At 44.1% G+C, this 27,214-nt stretch overlaps 1 protein-coding gene across 1 annotated transcript in view; it reads right to left on the reverse strand.

Annotated features, from left to right (window-relative positions):
- Window positions 1-27,214, reverse strand: part of LOC120024238 (glutamate receptor ionotropic, kainate 2-like) — a 163,350-nt gene that overhangs the window by 2,119 nt on the left and 134,017 nt on the right. Inside the window, exons 14-17 of the mRNA XM_038968432.1 lie at window positions 25,033-25,151; window positions 22,623-22,840; window positions 21,731-21,956; window positions 5,380-5,633 (exon numbers count right to left, since the gene is read on the reverse strand). Of these exons, the coding sequence (XP_038824360.1) occupies window positions 5,380-5,633; window positions 21,731-21,956; window positions 22,623-22,840; window positions 25,033-25,151 (817 nt within the window). The remainder of the gene's footprint in view (window positions 1-5,379; window positions 5,634-21,730; window positions 21,957-22,622; window positions 22,841-25,032; window positions 25,152-27,214) is intronic.

Consider the following 27,214-nt stretch of genomic DNA (forward strand, 5'->3'; position numbering starts at 1 on the left):
GGGGAAGGATAGATGGCAAGAGTGGGAAGAGGGGAGAGGGATGTGGAGGACAGAGCGAGAACATGAGAAAAGAGGGTGAGAAAACATGAGAAAACTGTGCTTTTACCACCACCTTGGTGGTCTAGAGGACATAACATTTCTTATAACATTGTAACCTCATAACATAACATCGTAACCTCATAACATAACATCGTAACCTCATAACATAACATCGTAACCTCATAACATAACATCATAACCTCATAACATCATAACATCGTAACCTCATGACATAACATCGTAACCTCATGACATAACATCGTAACCTCATAACTTCGCAACCTTATAACATCGTAACCTAATACCATCGTAACCTTATAACATCGTAACCTAATACCATCGTAACCTTATAACATCGTAACCTAATACCATCGTAACCTTATATCATCATAACCTCATAACATTGTAACCTCATGACATAACATCGTAACCTCATAACTTCGCAACCTTATAACATCGTAACCTAATACCATCGTAACCTTATAACATCGTAACCTAATACCATCGTAACCTTATAACATCGTAACCTAATACCATCGTAACCTTATAACATCGTAACCTAATACCATCGTAACCTTATAACATTGTAACCTAATACCATCGTAACCTTATAACATCGTAACCTAATACCATCGTAACCTTATAACATCGTAACCTTATATCATCGTAACCTCATAACATCATATCATCGTAACCTCATAACTTCGCAACCTTATAACATCGTAACCTAATACCATCGTAACCTTATAACATCGTAACCTTATATCATCATAACCTCATAACATCATAACCTCATAACATCATAACATCGTAACCTCATGACATAACATCGTAACCTCATAACATAACATCGTAACCTCATAACATAACATCGTAACCTCATAACATAACATCGTAACCTCATAACATCGTAACCTCATAACATAACATCATAACCTCATAACATCATAACATCGTAACCTCACGACATAACATCGTAACCTCATGACATAACATCGTAACCTCATAACTTCGCAACCTTATAACATCGTAACCTAATACCATCGTAACCTTATAACATCGTAACCTAATACCATCGTAACCTTATAACATCGTAACCTAATACCATCGTAACCTTATATCATCATAACCTCATAACATTGTAACCTCATGACATAACATCGTAACCTCATAACTTCGCAACCTTATAACATCGTAACCTAATACCATCGTAACCTTATAACATCGTAACCTAATACCATCGTAACCTTATAACATTGTAACCTAATACCATCGTAACCTTATAACATCGTAACCTAATACCATCGTAACCTTATAACATCGTAACCTTATATCATCGTAACCTCATAACATAACATCGTAACCTCATAACTTCGCAACCTTATAACATCGTAACCTAATACCATCGTAACCTTATAACATCGCAACCTAATACCATCGTAACCTAATACCATCGTAACCTTATATCATCATAACCTTATAACCTCATAACATCGTAACCTCATGACATCATAACATCATAACATCGTAACCTCATGACATCATAACATCATAACATCGTAACCTCATGACATAATATCGTAACCTTATAACATCGTAACCTTATAACATCATAACCTTATAACATCGTAACCTTATAACATCATAACCTTATAACATCATAACCTCATACCATCATAACATCATAACATCATAACATCATAACATCATGACATCATAACATCATAACCATTATAACATCATAACATCATAACATCATAACATCATGACATCATAACATCATAACCTTAAAAAATCATAACATCGTAATCTCATGACATCATAACCTTATAACATCATAACCTTATACTATCGTAACCTAACTTTCTTCTGAAACGCATCAGTCTATTCTTGTTCTGAGGAAATGAAGGCTATTCCATGCGAGAAATTGCCAAGAAACTGAAGATCTCGTACAACGCTGTGTACTACTCCTTTCACAGAACAGTGCAAACTGACTCTAACCAGAATAGATAGAGGAGTGGGAGGCCCCGGTGTACAACCTAACAAGAGGACAAGTACATTAGAGTGTCTAGTTTGAGGAACAGATGCCTCACAAGTCCTCAACTGGCAGCTTCATTAAATAGCACCCGCAAGACACCAGTCCCAACGTCAACAGAGAAGAGGTGACTTCCTCTGTCCAGTGTCTGTGTTCTTTTGCCCATCTTAATCTTTTATTTTTATTGGCCAGTCTGGCTTTTTCTTTGCAACTCTGCCTTTGCAAATCTGCCCAGAACAACAGTTTTCAGCTGTGCTAACATAATTGCAAAAGGGTTTTCTGATGATCAATTAGCCTTTTAAAATGATAAACTTGGATTAGCTAACACAACGTGCCATTGGAACACAGGAGTGATGGTTGCTGATAATGGGCCTCTGTATGCCTATGTAGATATTCCATAAAAAATCTGCTGTTTCCAGCTACAATAGTCATTTACAACATTAACAATGTCTACACTGTATTTATGATCAATTTGATGTTATTTTAATGGACAAAAAATGTGCTTTTCTTTCAAAAACAAGGACATTTGTAAGTGACCCCAAACGTTTGAACGGTAGTGTGTATATATATATATAATACCAGTCAAACGTTTGAACGGTACTGTATACTACACTACACTATACTATTCATGGGTTGCATGTTTTGTCAGAATAATTTTTCGAACGTTTTGGACTAATGCCCAACTGTGCATTCTACTCAATGCATCGAGCGCTGATGAAGATTTTATCAAAAGTGCATTACAGTGGCTTGGAAATACAATGCATTCAAAAGGAGGCAAATAATTAGTAGGAAAAACTTTTAAAATAATTTTGATGCCAGATTGACTTTAAATGCAGTACAACGTTAGATAGTTAGCTAAGATTGAGGGGAGGACACTCGTTAGCAATGCTATCTATTTTTTTTTTACTTTGCTGGCTAATGACAACATGACCTGGTCTAAAGTAAATTTGATGACATGATAATGCTGTCAAAGTTGTTTCCTGCTAAACATTTGATTATTTTAGCAGTGTCATCATATTTCCAGGCACTATAGTGTACTTTAGACTAAGCAATCGTTAGCTGCCGTCCAGAATGACTGGACTTATCAAGACTTCAGCGCACCACATGGCGCCGCCGGGTAGAGGGTGGCTTGAGAACATTCATAACAATGGCATGACGCGACCGAGTGACGGAGGTGCAACATATGAATACTATATCACACTATACTATACTATGCTACATATACTACACTATACTATACTACTTCACTGTATTATACTACTACACTACATTATACGGTTCACTATACTATACTACTACACTATACTATACTACACTATACTACACTATATAATACACCACACCACACAATACTACTACCATACTACACTATACTATACTACGCACCGCTACACTATACTATACTACTACACTATACTATGCTACACTATGCCGCACTATATTATACACCACGATATACTATACTATACTACTACTGTACTACACTATACTGTACTACCACACTATACTATACTGCGCTATACTATACTATACTATACACTATACTATACACTACACAACTCATTCACAAGCAAATGCCATGCTATTTTCTAAAGGGTTATGAACCAGCTGGAAATACCTTTTATATCAACCTTTACGTAGTCCAGTATGATTTAGCTTGTACATGGTTTTGGAGGCATCTACAGTTGCTTCAGAAAGTATTCACACCTCTTGACTTTTTCCACATTTTGTTGTGTAATAGCCTGAATTTAAAATGTATTAAATTGCACACAAAAAAATGGGACACTGACCTACACACAATGTCCCATAATGTCACGGTGGAATTATGTTATTTGAAATGTTTACAAATTAATTAAAACTAAAAAGCTGAAATGTCTTTATTGAATAAGTATTCAACCCCTTTGTTATGGCAAGTAAACATCTTCAAGAGTAAAAATGTGCCTACCAAGTCACATAATAAGTTGCATGGACTCACTCTGTGTGCAATAATTGTGTTTAATTAACATCTCTGTACCCCACACATACAATTATATGTAAGGTCCCTCAGTCGAGCAGTGAATTTCAAATACAGATTCAACCATAAAGACCAGGAAGGTGCCTTACAATGCCTCGCAAAGAAAGGCATCCGATTATCCCTTTGAGCACGGTGAAGTTATTAATTAGGCTTTGGATGGTGTATCAATACACCCAGTCACTACAAAGATACAGGCGTCCTTCCTAACTCAGTTGCCGGAGAGGAAGGAAACCGCTCAGGGATTTCACCTTGAGGCTAATTGTGACTTTAAAACAGTTACAGAGATTAGTGGCTGCGACAGGATAAAACTGAGGATGGCTCAACAACCTTGTAGTTACTTCATAATACTAACCTAATTGACAGAGTGAAAAGAAGGAATCCTGTACAGCAAAACAAAGCAATTCACATTTTGTACTGAATGTTTGCGGCAAATTCAATTCAACACATTACTGAGTACCACTCTCCATATTTTCAAGCATAGCGGTGGCTGCATCATGTATGCTGGTAATTTTTAAAGACTGGGGATATTTTCAGGATAAAAAAGAAATGGAACAGAGCTAAGCACAGGCAAAATCCTAAAAACTTTCAGCAGGACAATAACCTAAAACACAAGGACAAATCTACACTGGAGTTGCTTACCAAGAAGACAGTGAATGTTCCTGAGTGGCCGATTTAGTTTTGACTTAAATCTGCTTGAAAATCTATGGCAAGACTTGAAAATGTTGTCTAACAATGATCAACAACCAATTTGACAGAGCATGAAGAATTTAGAAAATAATAATGCGCAAATATTGTACAATCCAGGTGTGCAAAGCTCTTAGAGACTTACCCAGAAAGACTCACAGCTGTAGTCACTGCCAAATGTGATTGTAACATGTATTGACTTAGGGGTGTGAATACTTATGTAAATGAGATATTTACGTATTTTATTTTCAATAAATTTGCTTACATTTCTTAAAATATGTTTTCCCTTTGTCATTATGGGGTGTGTAGATGGGTGAGAAATAAATATATTTAATCCATTTTGAATTCAGGCTGTAACAAAACAAAAGGTGGAATAAGTCAAGGGGTCTGAATACTTTCTGGCACAGTGCACAGTTTTTAACAAGACTTAATAAATGTTCTATGACACCTACACTGTAAAAAGAAAATCATGTTTTTACGGTAACTTACTGGCAGCCAGTTACTGTTAAAAAATTACAGTATGTTACCGTAAATTCCAAATAAACTTTGGTTTAACAGTACATTAGTTTAAAGTGATATAATGCTCTACGAAGCCTATAAACCTCACCTTCTCCAGTTCAGCGTTCTGTTTGGACTTGTACAGGACCTCTCCGACGGCCACAAACACAGACAGCACCAGCCCTGCAGCCAGCACGATGAAGATACCCCCGATGTTCTGCACCCCCAGAGCGCTAGCCTCCTTATTTTTCTCATCCTCCGGACAACCGTTCCCCCTCCACCACTTCTCCTTCATCATGTGCAACTTCCCTTCTTCCTGCAGCTGCAGGATCGCTATGGTGATCTTGTCCCGGTACGGAGAGCCTGGAGGGGACAAAAAGGACAGAAGATCTGAGAAACTATATAAATAAATAAAACCGCAAAGTGAATTAATTCGTTTTGAAGTTAATTAATTTAAAGACTAGGTATTGTTCAGTGCTTATATATTACATAGCATGCTTTGCGATGGTGATTTTGTTAGAAAAATGTTAGAAGATCAGATTTAGTTTTTCAAGAAAAAGGGCATCAGATTGGCATGTTAAATGAATGAATGATGGTTGTTGTGTCTGTTTCAGCTGTATTGGTATTGTACTTCTATGTTTTAATATTGCAGACACATTTCCTGCATGGCGATCAATAAAATTAGAATCTAATTTGATCTTATTTAATCTCATCTTAATTCAAAGGCTAGACAATGTTCAGTGGCTACACTGTAAAAGGGTTACCATGAATTTACAGGCTCGGTGACAAGCAAAATTCTATATTAATATTACAGTACATCTACTGTAAAATACATATGATAGTGTAATGACACACAGTACAATACAGTAAAATTATTATACTGTAAAAAAAGTCAATGCTACCGTAATCGGAAATAATGAATAAATGAATGGATGAATGAGTATTTCATAGTATTTTACTGTAATTACAATAACCTGGTGCAAGCAGGTCGGCAGTGTTTAGACATTACAGAATATGAATGAACGTTTGGTGTTTTATATCACTTGCACTTCTAGAGGCCTTGACAAAGGATTCCAAACTACAGGGCAAAACAGACCAAAGGACATGGCAAAATGCTCAACCATTTAAGGTTTAAGACTTGCTGCCACTCCAATCTGTCCCCTAAACATTTCAAATTAATAAGGCACTATAACCACTCACTCATTGGTGCAATAACTATAGCCTCAAAATATGTTAATGAACCAGAAACAACAATACCATGCATCCACTAATGGTTAAAAGGTGTATTGGGTTCCAAAGATATGGTACGGTATTCTGTATTCTACAGTACCATTAGAAATACAGCCATTTTAACACAATGGACCATCATTTACAGTATGCTGCAGTAAAACATTTCAGAGTTTTTTAATGTTGATAATACCAAAAATGTGCGTATAAATTACAGTTTTCCATTACAGTGTCGTTTTACCAAGCAATGGTTGGAACAAGGCTCAACTTGTGGGCCTGCTTATCTTATGAGCATAACCTGCCATGGTGTTTTCATAGAAACACCCCTCCTTTATCCTATTAATTGCTAATCCTCACAGTATCTGGGAGACAGGCTACAGAATTAGCATCTCGTTCTCTAGCATTACAACGCCACAAGGCGTTAGCGACACAGGGCTTTGTGTTCCGGAGTAGTAGGGCCACAGGGCTTTGTGTCCCGGAGTAGCAGGGCCACAGGGCTTTGTGTTCCGGAGTAGCAGGGCCACAGGGCTTTGTGTCCCGGAGTAGCAGGGCCACAGGGCGTTGTGTCCCGGAGTAGCAGGGCCACAGGGCGTTGTGTCCCGGAGTAGCAGGGCCACAGGGCGTTGTGTCCCGGAGTAGCAGGGCCACAGGGCGTTGTGTCCCGGAGTAGCAGGGCCACAGGGCGTTGTGTTTCGGAGTAGCAGGTCCACAGGGCTTTGTGTCCCGGAGTAGCAGGGCCACAGGGCGTTGTGTCCCGGAGTAGCAGGGCCACAGGGCGTTGTGTTCCGGAGTAGCAGGGCCACAGGGCGTTGTGTCCCGGAGTAGCAGGGCCACAGGGCGTTGTGTTTCGGAGTAGCAGGGCCACAGGGCTTTGTGTTTCGGAGTAGCAGGGCCACAGGGCGTTGTGTTCCGGAGTAGCAGGGCCACAGGGCGTTGTGTCCCGGAGTAGCAGGGCCACAGGGCGTTGTGTCCCGGAGTAGCAGGGCCACAGGGCGTTGTGTCCCGGAGTAGCAGGGCCACAGGGCTTTGTGTTCCGGAGTAGCAGGGCCACAGGGCTTTGTGTTCCGGAGTAGTAGGGCCACAGGGCGTTGTGTCCCGGAGTAGCAGGGCCACAGGGCGTTGTGTCCCGGAGTAGCAGGGCCACAGGGCTTTGTGTTCCGGAGTAGCAGGGCCACAGGGCTTTGTGTTCCGGAGTAGCAGGGCCACAGGGCTTTGTGTTCCGGAGTAGCAGGGTCACAGGGCTTTGTGTTCCAGAGTAGCAGGTCCACAGGGCTTTGTGTCCCAGAGTAGCAGGGCCACAGGGCGTTGTGTCCCGGAGTAGCAGGGCCACAGGGCTTTGTGTCCCGGAGTAGCAGGGCCACAGGGCTTTGTGTCCCGGAGTAGCAGGGCCACAGGGCTTGGTGTTCCGGAGTAGCAGGGCTCCCGTTGATTCTGATAAATTACCAGAGAGTGTGTGTGTGTGTGTGTGTGTGTGTGTGTGTGTGTGTGTGTGTGTGTGTGTGTGTGTGTGTGTGTGTGTGTGTGTGTGTGTGTGTGGGTGTGAGATAGAGTGAGAGAGAGTGTGTTAGAGTGTGTGTGTGTGTGTGTGTGTGTGTGTGCGCACGTGTCCATATCCATGTGCCAAGATGAGTACAACTCCCCAAATCCGCAGACAGTGGGAGAATGCTGGAATTATCGGCAGAGTATTAAGACACAGCGGGAGCCTCAGTGATCAAAGGAAGAGTAATCGCTCCAGAGTTCCCGAGTAGAACTGCTGTGTCCCCGCCTCTCCCCTCCTATCCACCAGCACGACACTGCTGTGTCCCTGCCTCTCCCCTCCTATCCACCAGCACGACACTGCTGCATCCCCGCCTCTCCCTTCCTATCAACCAGCACGACACTGCTGCGTCCCTGCCTCTCCCTTCCTATCCACCAGCACGACACTGCTGCATCCCCGCCTCTCCCTTCCTATCAACCAGCACGACACTGCTGCATCCCCGCCTCTCCCTTCCTATCCACCAGCACGACACTGCTGCGTCCCCGCCTCTCCCTTCCTATCAACCAGCACGACACTGCTGCATCCCCGCCTCTCCCTTCCTATCCACCAGCACGACACTGCTGCGTCCCCGCCTCTCCCTTCCTATCAACCAGCACGACACTGCTGCATCCCCGCCTCTCCCTTCCTATCCACCAGCACGACACTGCTGCATCCCCGCCTCTCCCCTCCTATCCACCAGCACGACACTGCTGCGTCCCCGCCTCTCCCTTCCTATCCACCAGCACGACACTGCTGCATCCCCGCCTCTCCCTTCCTATCAACCAGCACGACACTGCTGTGTCCCTGCCTCTCCCTTCCTATCAACCAGCACGACACTGCTGCATCCCCGCCTCTCCCCTCCTATCAACAGCACGACACTGCTGCATCCCCGCCTCTCCCTTCCTATCAACCAGCACGACACTGCTGCGTCCCCGCCTCTCCCTTCCTATCAACCAGCACGACACTGCTGCGTCCCCGCCTCTCCCTTCCTATCAACCAGCACGACACTGCTGCGTCCCCGCCTCTCCCTTCCTATCAACCAGCACGACACTGCTGCGTCCCTGCCTCTCCCTTCCTATCAACCAGCACGACACTGCTGCGTCCCCGCCTCTCCCTTCCTATCAACCAGCACGACACTGCTGTGTCCCTGCCTCTCCCTTCCTATCAACCAGCACGACACTGCTGCGTCCCCGCCTCTCCCTTCCTATCAACCAGCACGACACTGCTGCGTCCCTGCCTCTCCCTTCCTATCAACCAGCACGACACTGCTGCGTCCCTGCCTCTCCCTTCCTATCAACCAGCACGACACTGCTGCGTCCCCGCCTCTCCCTTCCTATCAACCAGCACGACACTGCTGCGTCCCCGCCTCTCCCTTCCTATCAACCAGCACGACACTGCTGCGTCCCCGCCTCTCCCTTCCTATCAACCAGCACGACACTGCTGCGTCCCCGCCTCTCCCTTCCTATCAACCAGCACGACACTGCTGCGTCCCCGCCTCTCCCTTCCTATCAACCAGCACGACACTGCTGCGTCCCCGCCTCTCCCTTCCTATCAACCAGCACGACACTGCTGCGTCCCCGCCTCTCCCTTCCTATCAACCAGCACGACACTGCTGCGTCCCCGCCTCTCCCCTCCTATCAACCAGCACGACACTGCTGTGTCCCCGCCTCTCCCTTCCTATCAACCAGCACGACACTGCTGCATCCCCGCCTCTCCCTTCCTATCAACCAGCACGACACTGCTGCGTCCCCGCCTCTCCCTTCCTATCCACCAGCACGACACTGCTGCGTCCCCGCCTCTCCCTTCCTATCCCACAGCACGACACTGCTGCGTCCCCGCCTCTCCCCTCCTATCAACAGCACGACACTGCTGCATCCCCGCCTCTCCCCTCCTATCCACCAGCACGACACTGCTGCGTCCCCGCCTCTCCCTTCCTATCAACAGCACGACACTGCTGCGTCCCTGCCTCTCCCTTCCTATCAACAGCACGACACTGCTGCGTCCCCGCCTCTCCCCTCCTATCAACCAGCACGACACTGCTGCGTCCCCGCCTCTCCCCTCCTATCAACCAGCACGACACTGCTGCGTCCCCGCCTCTCCCCTCCTATCCCACAGCACGACACTGCTGCGTCCCTGCCTCTCCCCTCCTATCCACCAGCACGACACTGCTGCGTCCCCGCCTCTCCCTTCCTATCCCACAGCACGACACTGCTGCGTCCCCGCCTCTCCCTTCCTATCCCACAGCACGACACTGCTGCGTCCCCGCCTCTCCCTTCCTATCCCACAGCACGACACTGCTGCGTCCCCGCCTCTCCCTTCCTATCCCACAGCACGACACTGCTGCGTCCCCGCCTCTCCCCTCCTATCCACCAGCACGACACTGCTGCGTCCCCGCCTCTCCCTTCCTATCCCACAGCACGACACTGCTGCGTCCCCGCCTCTCCCCTCCTATCCACCAGCACGACACTGCTGCGTCCCCGCCTCTCCCCTCCTATCCACCAGCACGACACTGCTGCGTCCCCGCCTCTCCCTTCCTATCAACAGCACGACACTGCTGCGTCCCCGCCTCTCCCTTCCTATCCACCAGCACGACACTGCTGCGTCCCCGCCTCTCCCCTCCTATCCCACAGCACGACACTGCTGCGTCCCCGCCTCTCCCTTCCTATCCCACAGCATGATACTACAAGGGCCTAGGCAGCTACCACACACACACACACACACACACACACACACACACACACACACAATTTGTATATACTCCAGAATGTTATGAAGAGTGATCAGATGAATTGCAATTAATTGCAAAGTCCCTCTTTGCCATGCAAATGAACTGAATCCCCCAAAAACATTTCCACTGCATTTCAGCCCTGCCACAAAAGGACCAGCTGACATCATGTCAGTGATTCTCTCGTTAACACAGGTGTGTGTTGACGAGGACAAGGCTGGAGATCACTCTGTCATGCTGATTGAGGTTTGAATAACAGACTGGAAGCTTCAAAAGGATGGTGGTGCTTGGAATCATTGTTCTTCCTCTGTCAATCATGGTTACCTGCAAGGAAACACGTGCCGTCATCATTGCTTTGCACAAAAAGGGCTTCACAGGCAAGGATATTGCTGCCAGTAAGATTGCACCTAAATCAACCATTTATCGGATCATCAAGAACTTCAAGGCGAGCAGTTCAATTGTTGTGAAGAAGGCTTCAGGGTGCCCAAGAAAGTCCAGCAAGCGCCAGGACCGTCTCCTAAAGTTGATTCAGCTGCGGGATCGGGGCACCACCAGTACATAGCTTGCTCAGGAATGGCAGCAGGTAGGTGTGAGTGCATCTCCATGCACAGTGAGGCGAAGACTTTTGGAGGATGGCCTGGTGTCAAGAAGGGCAGCAAAGAAGCCACTTCTCTCCAGGAAAAACATCAGGGACAGGCTGATATTCTGCAAAAGGTACAGGGATTGGACTGCTGAGGACTGGGGTAAAGTCATTGTCTCTCATGAATCCCCTTTCCGATTGTTTGGGGCATCCGGGGAAAAAAGCTTGTCCGGAGAAGACAAGGTGAGTGCTACCATCAGTCCTGTGTCATGCCAACAGTAAAGCATCCTGAGACCATTCATGTGTGGGGTTGCTTCTCAGCCAAGGGAGTGGGCTCACTCACAATTTTGCTTAAGAACACAGCCATGAATAAAGAATGGTACCAACACATCCTCTGAGAGCAACTTCTCCCAACCATCCAGGAACAGTTTGGTGATGAACAATGCCTTTTCCAGCATGATGGAGCACTTTGCCATAAGGCAAGTCATAACTAAGTGGCTCGGGGAACAAAACATTGATATTTTGGGTCCATGGCCAGGAAACTCCCCAGACCTTAATCCCATTGAGACGGACAAACAAAGACCCACAAATTCTGACAAACTCCAAGCATTGATTATGCAAGAATGGGCTGCCATCAGTCAGGATGTGGCCCAGAAGTTAATTGACAGCATGCCAGGGCGGATTGCAGAGGTCTTGAAAAAGAAGGGTCAACACTGCAAATATTGACTCTTTGCATCAACTTCATGTAATTGTCAATAAAAGCCTTTGACACTTATGAAATGCTTGTAATTATACTTCAGTATTCCATAGTAACATCTGACAAAAATATCTAAAGACACTGAAGCAGCAAACTTTGTGGAAATTAATATTTGTGTCATTCTCAAAACCTTTGGCCACGACTGTATGCCCTTGCATGTGTGTGTGAATAACCCACACCCAAGTATTCATCAAGAGTCCTCTAATTCTCCCCCAGCTCACATTTCAAATGATTCAGAGCCACTTTAATAGGATGGATTCTTGGAGAGGCAGAATATGGAACCAAGGCTGAATGGCGGAGAGAGCTACTGCTACTGTTGACGCGCTCTGCATAGACAACTAACTGACAGACGCTACCGTTGATGCGGCACACATACGCAACTAACTGACAGATGTTCAACATATGAGGACATCACTCACTCCGCTGCTGTCTGGCCTCAAATATGAATGTGATCACAGTTTAGGTCAGTAGGGGTGACGGAGGGGGGATGGAGGGATGGCGTAGGGGAGCGTGGGGAATAGGAGGCGTGGATTTTATGGCAAGCTTTTAAATGGCGGCCTGCTGTACCGTGGTGCTAAATGTGGCGTTGGAGGTTTTTGAAGGTTAAGGCGGCTACAGGAAAAATAAATTATTGAGGATTAAGATGAACTGTTGGTAATCTTCCCCTTGTTGAGAAGGTATATAGTGTACATATATACAGTGCATTCGGAAAGTATTCAGACCCCTTCCCTTTTCCACACTTTGTTACGTTACAGCCTTATTCTAAAATGGATAAAAAAATTAAAAATCCTCATCAATCTACACATAATACCCCATAACAACAAAGAGAATAACAGAAATACCTTAGTTACATAAGTATTCAGACCCTTTGCTATGATAATCGAAATTGAGCTCAGGTGTATCCTGTTTCCATTGGTCATCCTTGAGATGTTTCTGCATCTTGATTGGAGTCCACCTGTGGTAAATTCAATTGACTGGACATGATTTGAAAGCGATACACCTGTCTATATAAGGTGCCACAGTTGACAGTGCATGTCAGAGTAGAAACCAAGCCATGAGGTCGAAGGAATTGTCCGTAGAGCTCCGAGATATGATTGTATCAAGGCACAGATCTGGGGAAGGGTACCAAAACATTTCTGCAGCATTGAAGGTCCCCAAGAACACAGTGGCCTCCATCATTCTTAAATGGAAGACGTTTGGAACCACCAAGTCTCTTCCTAGAGCTGGCCGCCCGGCCAAACTGAGCAACCAGGGAAGCAGTACCTTGGTCAGGGAGGTTACCAAGAACCCGATGGTCACTCTGACAGATGTTCCAGAGTTCCTCTGTGGAGATAGGAGAAGCTTCCAGAAGGAAAACCATCTCTGCAGCACTCCACCAATCAGGTCTTTATGGTATAGTGGCCAGACCGAATCCACTCCTCAGTAAAGGGCACATGGAGTTTGCCAAAAGGCACCTAAAGACTCTCAGACCATGAGAAACAAGATTATCTGGTCTGATGAAACCAAGATTGAACTTTTTGGCCTGAATGCCAAGCGTCACATCTGGAGGAATCCTGGCACCATCCCTACGGTGAAGCATGTTGGTGGCAGCATCATGCTGTGGGGATGTTTTCAGTGGCAGAGACTGGGAAACTAGTCAGGATCGAGGGAAAGATGATCGGAGCAAAGTACAGAGAGATCCTTGATGAAAACCTGCTCCAGAGCACTCAGGATCTCCGACTAGGGCGAAGGTTCACCTTCCCTAAGCACACAGCCAAGATAACGCAGGAGTGGCTTCGGGACAAGTCTCTGAATGTTCTTGAGTGGCCCAGCCAGAGCCCGGACTTGAACCCGATCGAACATCTCTAGAGAGACCTGAAAATAGCTGTGCAGCGATGCTCCCCATTCAACCTGACAGACCTTGAGAGGATCTGCAGATAAGAATGGGAGAAACTCCCCAAATACAGGTGTGCGAAGCTTGTAGCGTCATACCCAAGAAGAGTTGAGGTTGTAATCACTGCCAAAGGTGCTTCAACAAAGTACAGAGTAAAGGGTCTGAACTCTTATGTAAATGTCATATTTCTTTCTTTAAAAAAAAAATACAATTGCAAACATTTCTAAAAACCTGTTTTTGCTTCGTCATTATGGGGGGGTTGTGTGTAGATTGATGAGGGGAAAAAACTATTTAATACATTTTAGAATAAGGCTGTAAGATAACAAAATGAGAAAAAAGTCAAGGGGTCTGAATACTTTCTGAATGCACTGTATATATACACTACCAGTCAAAAGTTGTAGAACACCTACTCAAGAGTTTTTCTGAATTTTTACTGTTTTCTACATTGTAGAATAATAGTGAATATTCAAAACTATGAAATAACACATATGGAATCATGTAGTAACCAAAAAAGTTTAAAAAAATCTAAACAAATTTATATTTGAGATTCTTCAAAAAGTCACCCTTTGCCTTGATGACAGCTTTGCACGCTATTGGCATTCTCTCAACCAGCTTCACTTGGAATGCTTTTCTAACAGTCTTGAAGGAGTTCCAACATATGCTGAGCACTTGTTAGCTGCTTTTCCTTCACTCTGAGGTCCAACTCATCCCAGACCATCTCAATTGGGTTGAGGTCAGGTGATTGTGGAGGCCAGGTCATCTGATTCAGCTCTCCATCACTCTCCTTCTTGGTAAAATATACCTTACACAGCCTGGAGGTGTGTTGGGTCATTGTCCTGTTGAAAAACAAATTATAGTCCCACTAAACCCAACCCAGATGGGATGGCATATCACTACAGAATGCTGTGGTAGCCATGCTGGTTAAGTGTGCCTTGAATTCTAAATAAATCACACACAGTGTCACCAGCAAAGCACCCCAACACCATAACACCTCCTCCTCCATGGAAATACACATGCGGAGATCATCTGTTCACCTACACTACATCTCATAAAGACATGGCGGTTGGAACCAAAAATCTCCAAGTTGGACTCCACAGCAAAGGACATTTTCCACCGGTCTAATGTCCATTGCTCATATTTCTTGGCCCAAGCAAGTCTCTTCATCTTATTGGTGTCCTTTAGTAGTGGTTTCTTTGCAGCAGTTCGACCATGAAGGCTTGATTCACGCAGTCTCCTCTGAACAGTTGATGTTAAGATGTGTCTGTTACTTGAACTCTGTGAAGCATTTATTTGGACTGGTAACAATAATGAACTTATCCTCTGCAGCAGAGGTAACTCTGGGTCTTCCTTTCCTGTGGCGGTCCTCATGAGAGACAGTTTCATCATAGTGCTTGATGGTTTTTAAGACGTCACTTGTAGAAACTTTCAGAGTTCTTGAAATGTTTTCAGATTGACTGACCTTCATGTCTTAAAGTAATGATGGACTGTCATTTCTCTTTGTTTATTTCAGCTGTTCTTGCCATAATATGGACTTGATGTTTTACCAAATAGGGCTATTTTCTGTATACCCCTCTACCCTGTCTCAACACAACTGATTGGCTCAAACGCCTTAAGAAGGAAAGAAATTCCACAAATTAACTTTTAAGAAGACACACCTGTTAATCAAATCAAATCAAATGTTATTGGTCACAGATGTTAATGCGAGTGTAGCGAAATGCTTGTGCTTCTAGTTCCGACAGTGCAGTAATATCTAACAAGTAATCTAACTCTTTCACAACAACTACCTAATACACACAAGTGTAAAGGGATGAATAAGAATATGCACATATAAATACAGGTGAAGTCGGAGGTTTACATACACCTTAGCCAAATAAATTTAAACTCCGTTTTTCACAATTCCTGACATTTAATCACAGTAAAAATTCCCTGTCTTAGGTCAGTTAGGATCGCCACTTTATTTTAAGAATGTGAAATGTCAGAATAATAGTAGAGAGAATGATTTATTTCAGCTTTTATTTCTTTCATCACATTCCCAGTGGGTCAGAAGTTTACATACACTCAATTAGTATTTGGTAGCATTGCCTTTAAATTGTTTAACTTGGGTCAAATGTTTCCGGTAGCCTTCCGCAAGCTTCCCACAATAAGTTGGGTGAATTTTTGCCCATTCCTCCTGACAGAGCTGGTGTAACTGAGTCAGGTTTGTAGGCCTCCTTGCTCACACACGCTTTTCAGTTCTGCCCACACATTTTCTATGGGATTGAGGTCAGGGCTTTGTGATGGCCACTCCAATACCTTGACTTTGTTGTCCTTAAGCCATTTGCCACAACGTTGGAAGTATACTTGGGGTCATTGTCCATTTGGAAGACCCATTTGGACCAAGCTTTTTTTTCAATTTTTTTTTTCACCTTTATTTAACCAGGTAGGCTAGTTGAGAACAAGTTATCATTTACAACTGCGACCTGGCCAAGATAAAACAAAGCAGTGCGACACAAACAACAACACAGAGTTACAAATGGAATAAACAAACATACAGTCAATAACTTTAACTTCCTGACTGATGTCTTGAGATGTTGCTTCAAGATATCCACATAATTTCCCCTCATAATGCCATCTATTTTGGAAAGTGCACCAGTGCGCTGTTGCGCCTTCTTCACCACGCTGTCTGTGTGGGTGGACCATTTCAGTTTGTCCGTGATGTGTACCCCGAGGAACTTAAAACTTTCCACCTTCTCCACTACTGTCCCGTCGATGTGGATAGGGGGGTGCTCCCTTTGCTGTTTCCTGAAGTCCACAATAATTTCCTTTGTTTTGTTGACAATGAGTGTGAGGTTATTTTCCTGACACCACACTCCGAGGGCCCTCACCTCCTCCCTGTAGGCCGTCTCGTCGTCATTGGTAATCAAGCCTACCACTGTAGTGTCATCTGCAAACTTGATGATTGAGTTGGAGGCGTGCATGGCCACGCAGTCATGGTTGAACAGGGAGTACAGGAGAAGGCTGAGAACGCACCCTTGTGGTGCCCCAGTGTTGAGGATCAATGTTGTTTGTTTCCTACCCTCACCACCTGGGGGCGGCTCGTCAGACGGTCCAGGACCCAGTTGCACAAGGCGGGGTCGAGACCCAGGGTCTTGAGCTTAATAACGAGTTTGGAGGGTACTATGGTGTTAGATGCTGAGCTGTAATCGATGAACAGCATTCTTACATAGGTACTCCTTTTGTCCAGATGGGTTAGGGCAGTGTGCAGTGTGATTGCGATTGCGTCGTCTGTGGACCTATTGGGGCGGTAGGAAAATTGGAGTGGGTCTAGGGTATCAGGTAGGGTGGAGGGTTAACATGTTTAAATGTTATACTCACGTTGGCCACTGTGAAGGAGAGCCCACAGGTTTTGATAGCAGGCTGTGTCCTTGGCACTGTATTGTCCTCAGAGCGAGCAAAGAAGTTGTTTAATTTGTCTGGGAGCAAGACGTCGGTGTCTGCGACAGGGCTGGTTTTCTTTTTGTAATCTGTGAATGACTGTAGACCCTGCCACATACGTCTCGTGTTTGAGCCGTTGAATTGTGACTCTACTTTCTCTCTATACTGACGCTTAGCTTGTTTGATTGCCTTGCGGAGGGAATAGCTACACTGTTTGTATTCGGTCATGTTTCCGGTCGCCTTGTCGTGATTAAAAGCAGTGGTTCGCGCTTTCAGTTTTGCTCGAATGCTGACATCAATCCACGTTTTCTGGTTAGGGAAGGTTTTAATAGTTACCGTGGGTACAACATCACAGATGCACTTGCTAATAAACTCACTCACCGAGTCAGCGTATGCATCAATGTTGTTGTCTGAGGCTATCCAGGAACATATCCCAGTCCACGTGATCGAAGCAATCTTGAATCGTGGAATCCGATTGGTCGAACCAGCATTGGACAGACCTGAGCACTGGCGTTTCCTGTTTTAGTTTCTGTCTATAGGCTGGGAGCAACAAAATGGAGTCGTGGTCAGATTTGCCAAAAGGAGGGCGAGGAGAGCTTTGTATGTGTCGCGGAAGTTAGAGTAGCAATGATCCAGAATGCTGCCAGCTCGAGTCGCGCATTTGATATGCTGATAAAATTTAGGGAGCTTGTTTTCAGATTAGTTTTGTTAAAATCCCCAGCTACAATAAATGCAGCTTCAGGATATATGGTTTCCAGTTTACATAGAGTCCAGGGAAGTTATTACAGGGCCATCGAGGTGTCTGCTTTGGGGGGGGGGGGGGTATACACGGCTGTGATTAGAATCGAAGAGAATTCTCTTGGTAGATAATGCAGACGGCATTTGATTGTAAGGACTTCTAGGTCAGTTGAACAAAAGGACTTGAGTTCCTGTATGTTGTTATGATCACACCACGAGTCGTTAATCATAAGGCATACACCCCCGCCCTTCTTCTTACCAGAGAGATGTTTGTTTCTGTTGCCGTGATGCGTGAAGAAACTGGGTGGCTGTACCGACTCTGATAACGTATCCTGAGTGAGCCATGTTTCCGTGAAACAGAGAATGTTACAATCTCTGATGTCTCTCTGGACGGAAACCCTTGTTTGAATTTCGTCTACCTTGTTGTCAAGAGACTGGACATTGGCGAGTAGTATACTCGGTAGCGGTGAGCGATGTGCCCGAACTATGGTGCCTGACCAGAAGACCGCTCCGTCTGCCCCGTCTGTGGCACTGTTGTTTTGGGTCGCCTACTGGGATCAGATCCATTGTCTTGGGTGGTGGTCCGAACAGAGGATCCGCTTCGGGAAAGTTGTATTCCTGGTCGTAATGTTGGTAAGTTGACGTTGCTCTTATATCCAATAGTTCTTCCCGGCTGTATGTAATAATACTTAAGATTTCCTGGGGTAACAATGTAAGAAATAATACATAAAAACAAAATACTGGATAGTTTCCTAAGAACTGAAGTGAGGCCTCCATCTCTGTCGGCGCCATCTTGCTAATTGAAATGCATTCCAGATGACTACCTCATGAAGCTGGTTGAGAGAATGTCAAGAGTGTGCAAAGCTGTCATCAAGGCAAAGGGTGGCTTTTTGAAGAATCTCAAATACAAAATATATTTTGATTTGTTTAACACTTTTTTGGTTACTACATGATTCCATATGTGTAATTTCATAGTTTTGATGTCTTCACTATTATGCTACAATGTAGAAAATAGTAAAAATAAAGAAAAACCCTTGAATGAGTAGGTGTTCTAAAAATTTTGACCGGTAGTGTATATATACATATATATATATGTATATATATTTATATGTACGTATATATACTGTATATATATATATCTATATACACACACAGTATATATATATATATATATATATACTGTGTGTGTATATAGATATATATATATACAGTATATATACGTACATATATATATATACATATATATATATATATATATATATATATATATTCCATTATCAATATCTGTAACGGTGTTCCTCCTCCTCTTCATACGAAGAGGAGGAGTAGTGATTCGACCAAGGCGCAGCGTTGTGATATGACATGATATTTATTTAAACAAGACGAAAACAAACTATACTTGACTAACTAACAAAACAATAAACGATGTAGACTGACCTGAACGTAAGAACTTACATGTAACACGAAGAACGCACGAACCGGGAAAACAGACTACACAAAAACCGAACGAACAAACATACCGAAAACAGTCCCGTGTGGCGCAACATACACAGACACGGAAGACAATCACCCACAAACTAACAGTGTAAAACAGCCTACCTATATATGATTCTCAATCAGAGGAAATGAATAACACCTGTCCCTGATTGAGCACCATATAAGGCTAATTTACCAACACACTCCCACATAGAACAAACAACACAGACTGCCCTTCCCAACTCACGCCCTGACCAACTAAACACATACAAAACAAGAGAAAACAGGTCAGGAACGTGACAATATCAGTGTCCACTACTAATAACCATACATAGAAATTACCCTCAGTGTCCAGTTTATTTGTTAGGTACACCCATCTAATACCGGGTTAGTCCCCCCTTATCCTCCAGAACAGCCTGAATTCTTCAGTGCATGGAAATGTTGCTCAATTGATATCAAGGGACCTAACCTGTGCCAGGACAACATACACCATTACACCACCGCCACCAGCCTTTACTGTTGACACCAGGCAAGATGGGGCCATGGACTCATGCTGCTTGCGCCAAATCCCGTCTCTGACATCAGCATGGTCCCGTGAACCGGGATTCATCAGACCAGACAATGTTTTTTCCACTCCTCAATTCTCCAGTGTTGGTGATCGCGTGGCCACTGGAGCTGCTTCTTCTTGATTTTAGCTGATAGGAGTGAAACCCGGTGTGGTCGTCTGCTGCAATAGCCCATCTTTGACAAGGACCGACGAGTTGTGCGTTCTGAGATGCCGTTCTGCACATCACCGTTGTACCGTTATTTTCCTGTTTATGACCCGCCTGTTAACTTGACATTCTCTTTTGACCTCTCATCCACGAGCTGTTTTCGCCCACAAGACTTCCGCTGACTGGATGTTTTTTGTCTGTCCCACCATTCTATGTAAACCCTTAGACACTGTCGTGCGTGAAATACCCAGGAGGGCGGACATTTCTGAGATACTGGAACCGGCGCTCCTGCCACCAAAAACAGCCGAGTCACATCAGCAACACACAGTATCCCTGCAGACCCATAACCACCACTACTAATCAACAGTGGACAGGTTCTGATGTGAAAAGGGAGAATGTTTTGATGACGTTCATAATGTTGGTGATGGATGAGGCCATTATGGGGTAGGGGCAGTTGTCTGCAGCCTCATCACTAACCCTAGAATTATAAAACACTAGCAACAGCTTTCCTCCTGTTTCCTCTGGAGTCCATGAGATGTGACCTGCACACATACAGTATACAGTATGGGCCGTATCAAGCGTTTCAGAGTAGGCATGCTGATCTAGAATATAGGTACCGCCTTTACATGAGATTTTGTTCATTATTATCCGAAACATGATATGTTTCAGGAATACGGGCCCAGCACCTTCTCTGTTGTACAGAATCTTTACAGGCCAAGGAAAAAAGTTGTCCCAACAGAAAAAGCTGGTTATGTGTGGTGGATTATCATATACCGTACGTGTCAAGTGGAACAGTGTTAACACATTCCAACTGAAATGCCAGGGCTAAATCTGTTACTTCGTGATCCTGTAGCTATCTATGTCGGGCATGGTATTTTCACATTTCAAGCTGTACAAATCAAATAAAAGTTTATTATAAGTACAATTATCTTAATGTGTAGAGAAATCTTAGATACTGTGTGAAATTCCGAAATGTTTCTTATTGTCCATTTCCCCTTCACTTTAACCCTTACCTCCTGACCTCATTCATAACACTTCCTTGTTCGGCCCTTTCAGTTATGCATACAGTGCGTTATCACTATCTGTCTCCAACAATCCAAACTCCAACCGTCATTTATCAGCTTACTCTGATATTTATTTTTATTTGACCTTTATTTAACTAGGCAAGTCAGTTAAGAACAAATTCTTATTTTCAATGACGGCCTAGGAACAGTGGGTTAACTGCCTTGTTCAGGGGCAGAACGACAGATTTTTACCTTGTCAGCTTGGGGATTCGATCCTGCAACCTTTCGGATACTAGTCCAACGCTCTAACCACTAGGCTACCTGCCGCCCCAATAACATACATTGCCATTGACAGGTAGAAGGGGATATAGGAGATATAAGCGATTTAGACAATATGGATGATAGACTATATAGACAACAAGGACAATAGACGTTACCCATGGGTGTCCCCACTCCGTAGGCCTTGGAGTCCATGAGGCCTCCTATCTGGGTGAGGTTGCAGTTGCGCTGGGTGACGAACTCGATGGTGGTGGACTCCATGAGGAAGGCGTAGTCTGAGGTGAGCACGCGCTGGATTCCTGCGTCTATGTCTTTCACCATCACTGACGATCGCCGGCTGTTCATGAACTCCCACATCTTATCGTAGGTGGAGATCTTAGTCTTCTGAGAAGCGACCGGAGGAAGAAAATGTGACAGATGAATTCCAACTCTTCTAATGATAGTAATGAATAAATGATTAGATGTACAGTACATAGCACTGGCCTTTTCCAGTAGCTCAAAGTGATTGACATAGTATGTGGAAATGACCTTATCAAATCAAATCCAATGTTATTGGTCACATACACGTGTTGAGCAGATGTTATTGCGGGTGTAGCGAAATGCTTGTGATCATCGCCAATCAGAGTCTAGTTGCTCTAAAGCAGGGTTGAGTCCAACCCTTCTTCTAAAGATCTGCTGTCCTGCAAGCTTTCGCTCCAACACAAATATAGCATACCTGATTCTACTAAATGGCTCCTCATCAGAACCTTAACCAGCTGAATCAGGTGTGTTACATTTGAGTTGGAGCAGATGCCTTTTTCCACAGCAGACACCTATTAAAATGACTAGCACTTTCCATGTCAATGTGACCTTGTCAAATAAAGTGTTACCATGCTTGATTAAACGGCATTGCAAGAAGTACGATGTAAAGAACAACAAAATAACTTTTGTGAAAAATATCAATATTTTCAATAGCATAATAAAACACAGTTTGAACTGGTTTCTCCACAACCACAACGCCTCAGAGGGCCACTTGTCGCGTACAGCCCAATAGTTCGCCCAGCTAGCTACCTTAAAGAAGGTCATGGTTGATCCGTCCTCCACCACTCCGTACAGGATCTTGGTCTGTTTGGCCAGGTCGTCGGCTGAGTCGATGGGCGACTCCATGCGCTCCACGGTGAGGAAGGCAGCCAGGTTGGCTGTGTAGGAGGAGATGATGATCAGGGTGAAGAACCACCAGATGCCTCCCACAATCCTGGTGGACAGGGCCTTGGGCATGAGCTCTGAGCCTGTGTTAGAAGGGGAGGAAAGGGGGGTAGGAAGTAGAGACAGATAAACAGACTTCCAGAAGATGCAGCTGGGAGAAGATAGTATCTCCATGGAGCAGATATCCACACACTGTAGTGGGTAGCATCTACAAAGATCTGTGGGAGTTGTTTGGGCTGTATATTGAGTTGTTTGGGGTGTATATTGTGCACTGTGGATCACCCGGAAGTAGGCCGAATCCAGGCACCTGAGACAGTCCGTCTGAGACCAAGAATGGTTGATAGGTGTTATACTAAAGCTAGGACTTGGAAATTAAGGGTCTGGTTTCCCAGACCAGATTAAGCCCACTCCTGGACTAAAAAACATGTTGAATGAAGAATATCCATTGACAGAGAATTTTTGTTCTAAAATAGGCTTCACCTGGTCCAAGAAAGGTGTACTCATTCAACTTACCGTCCGTTATCACAAATGAGTCACATCTTTGAACTTACATGTTAACATTTTACAATAAGCAACTTTTGTGGAAACAGACAACCTGGATGGGTCTGACTGTCATGTACCCAAGATAACCTCACATCCTGACCCCATGTCCCACTACTCTCTGGGTGCTGATTGGCTGTGGGCAATGGGAGAGTACTCAGTGTAGTGGCACATGACACCAACCTGTCATTGTTTTTTTTTTTTTTTTTTTTTGATGGGGTGGATCAGCTTCAACATTGCAAATAGGTAGCGGCTTCTATTAACGTAATTTTCTACATAATTTCCAATCCCACATATATATTTTTTATAAATATATATTTTTTATATACACACTACCGGTCAAAAGTTTTAGAACACCTACTCAATCAAGACTTTTTTTTATTTTTATGATTTTCTACATTGTAGAACAATAGTGAAGACATCAAAACTATGAAATAACACATATGGAATCATGTAGTAACCAAACAAGTATAAGCCAAATCAAATTATATTTTATATTTGAGATTCTTCAAAGTAGCCACCCTTTGCCTTGATGACAGCTTTGCACACTCTTGGGAATTCTCTCAACCAGCTTCATGATGAATGCTTTTCCCACAGTCTTGAAGGAGTTCCCACATATGCTGAGCACTTGTTGGCTTCTTTTCCTTCACTCTGCGGTTCAACTCAACCCAAACCATCTCAATTGGATTGAGGTCATCTGATGCAGCACTCCATCACTCTCCTTCTTGGTCAAATAGCCCTTACACAGCCTGGAGGTGTGTTTTGGATCATTGTCCTGTTGAAAAACAAATGATATTCCCACTAAACGCAAGCCAGATGGGGTGACGTATCGCTGCAGAATACTACAGTAGCCATGCTGGTTAAGTGTGCCTTGAATTCTAAATAAATCACAGACAATGTCACCAGCAAAGCACACCATCAGAACCTCCTCCTCCATGCTTCATGGTGGGAACCACACATGCGGAGATCTTCCGTTCACCTACTCCGCGTCTCACAAAGACATGGCGGTTGGAACCAAAAATCTCAAATTCCACTCAGATGTTTTTATATATATATATATATTTTTTTCCTTTATTATTTTCCCCTAACTCTACCACCCCTCCCCTAATTGGAGTGAACTAATGGACAACAGCACTTAGGCTTCTACTTCCAGCCTATACACATACTATATACATTTTACGTACACAGTATATTTTACATTAGTTATCTTTTGTTTGTTTTTAGGCCCATCCTTCATATCCTTCATATTATTATTATTTGTCCCACTTTAATTGAGCTGCATCTTTTAAGGCTAAACTAAGCCTTTTATAAGCCCTTTATAAAGCATGTATAGATGCTTTGTAACTCTTCTTTCCACCTATACTATTAAGAAAAAACTGTTCCAAAATTGTTCTACGGCTGTCCCCATATGAGAACCATTTTTGTCTCCAGGTAGAACCCTTTTGGGTTCCATGTAGAACCCTCTGTGGAAAGGGATCTACATGGAACCAAAAAGGGTTCTACCTGGAACCAAAAGGGTTCTACCTGGAACCAAAAGGGTTCTACCTGGAACCAAAAAGGGTTCACCTATGTAAACAGTCAAAGTTTTCGATAGCACTTTTTTTTCTAAGTGTAGCAGCACACACCCAGAGACCCCTGTGTGTAGCCCGGAGCCTGGCCTAAAACATTGGCCCTTGGCCCCCAGAGAGAGTAGGACACAGAGATAGCCACAGCACCAGCAGGCTGAGGCAACTACCTTGCTGCATGAGAGCCCCGACGCCGAACCAGAAACTATTGAGCAGTGTAAAATTGTTTTCCACCACGTCCGAGTCTGGGTTGCACGGATGCGGGTTGTACCACTCGTACGGGCTGAACCTGTGGTTGAAGAGAACACACAGACAGTTCAGTCAAACAGAATAACATTAGTGGCCTCTACAATCTCTTCTCTATCCAGTTAAACACACAAAATTCCTTTACTTAAAAAAAAAGAACATTGCTTGAGTTCGATTTCTTAAAAATAGATATATGTATATCCAGAGTCATATTTCTGTTAGGCTGAGAGGATCTCATGTCAGATGATTTGGAACTAATATGGCTACAGGTTCATCTACCCCACCTAAAGCCTATTCTTGTAGGAAGTTTCTATAGACCAACAAGTGCTGAAAGTCAGTATTTGGACTATATTATATGTGTGAAATGTTGGATAATGTATGTGATATCAACAGAGTTGATGACTGATTGTCATCAAGCTGCCTACTCAAAAAGAAGCTCCAAGCTGTAACCAGTGCTTGCAATCTGGTTCAAGTTATCAGTCAACCTACCTGGGTATTTACAAACAAAACATGAACTAAATCATCCACATGTATTGAGCACATCTTTACTAATGTTGCAGAAATGTTCTCTAAAACGATTGGCATGCGCCAATCAAGAAAAGGACTGTTAGAACTGCGAAATCCCCATGGATAGATGACGAATTGAAAAACAATATGGCTGAGAGGGATGAGGCAAAGGGAATAGCAAAAAAGTCTGACAACACAGCTGACTGGCAAACATACAGTCAAATGAGAAATCAAGTAAATAAACTAAACAAAAAGAAGAAGAAATTTACTATGGAACAAGGATAAATTATATAAAGAATGATAATAAACAGCTCTGCAGTAATTTAAATGAAATTCTAGGCAAAAAAGCAATCTTGGTTCCATCCTTCATTGAGGCAGAATGCTTGTTCATAACTAAACCCTTTGATATTGTCAACCACTTTAGTAACTTTTTTGTTGATAAGATTAGCAAACTTAGGTATGACATGCAAACAACAAATGCTGAGCCTTCATAGTCATGCATAATGGACTAAATAATGAAAGACAAGCACTGTAGTTTTGAGTTCAACAAAGGGGCTGTGGAAGAGGTGATATTTTTTTGCAATCTATAAATAAGGCCAAACCATCTGGTACCGACAACCTGGATGGTAAACTGCTGAGGTTGGTAGCGGAACACAGTGTGACTCCTGTTTGCCACATTTGAAATTTAAGCCTAGAATACAGTGTGGGCCCTCAGACATGGAGGGGGGCAAAGGTCATTCCACTACCCAAGAATAGCAGAGCACCCTTTAATGGTTTTAACAGCCGACCAATCAGCCTGTTACAAGTGCTTAGCAAACTTTTAGAAAAAAATGTGTCTGATCAAATACAAAGTTATTTTACAGAAAACAAATGAACAACAGAGTTTCAGCATGCTTATAGGGAAGGGCACTCAACATGCTCGGCGCTGACACAAACAACAGATGATTGGCTGAAGGAAATTGATAGAAACTGTCTCTGCCTAGCCTCTGTCTCTGCCTCCCCTGTCTCCACTGGGATTCTCTGCCTCTGACCCTATTTCGGGGGTTCAGTCACTGGCTTACTAGTAATCCTCCATGCCATCCCTAGGAGGGGTGCGTCATTTGAGTGGGTTGAGTCACTGATGTGATCTTCCTGTCCAGTTTTGCACCCCCTCTGGCTTGTGCGGTGGAGGAGATCTTTGTGGGCTATACTCAGCCTTGTCTCAGGGTAGTACATTGGTGGTCTGTTGATATCCCTCTAGTGGTGTGGGGGCTGTGCTTTGGCAAAGTGGGTGGGGTTATATCCTTCCTGGTTGGCACTGTCCGGGGCTATCGTCGGACTGGGCCACAGTGTCCCTCGACCCCCCCCCGTCTCAGCCTCCAGTATCTATGCTGCAATAGTCTATGTGCCAGCGGGCTAGGGTCAGTCTGTTATATCTGGTGTAATTCTCCTGTCTTATCTGGTGTCCTGTGTGAATTTAAGTATGCTCCCTCTAATTCTCTCTCTCTTCCTCTCTCCCTCACGGAGGACCTGAGCACCTGGACCATACCTCAGGACTACCTGGCCTGATGACTCCTGGCTGTCCCCAGTCCACCTGGTCAACTGTTCTGCCTGCGGCTA

This window comes from Salvelinus namaycush, chromosome 29 (genome assembly GCF_016432855.1).
Source record: "Salvelinus namaycush isolate Seneca chromosome 29, SaNama_1.0, whole genome shotgun sequence".
Classification (NCBI taxonomy): domain Eukaryota; kingdom Metazoa; phylum Chordata; class Actinopteri; order Salmoniformes; family Salmonidae; genus Salvelinus; species Salvelinus namaycush.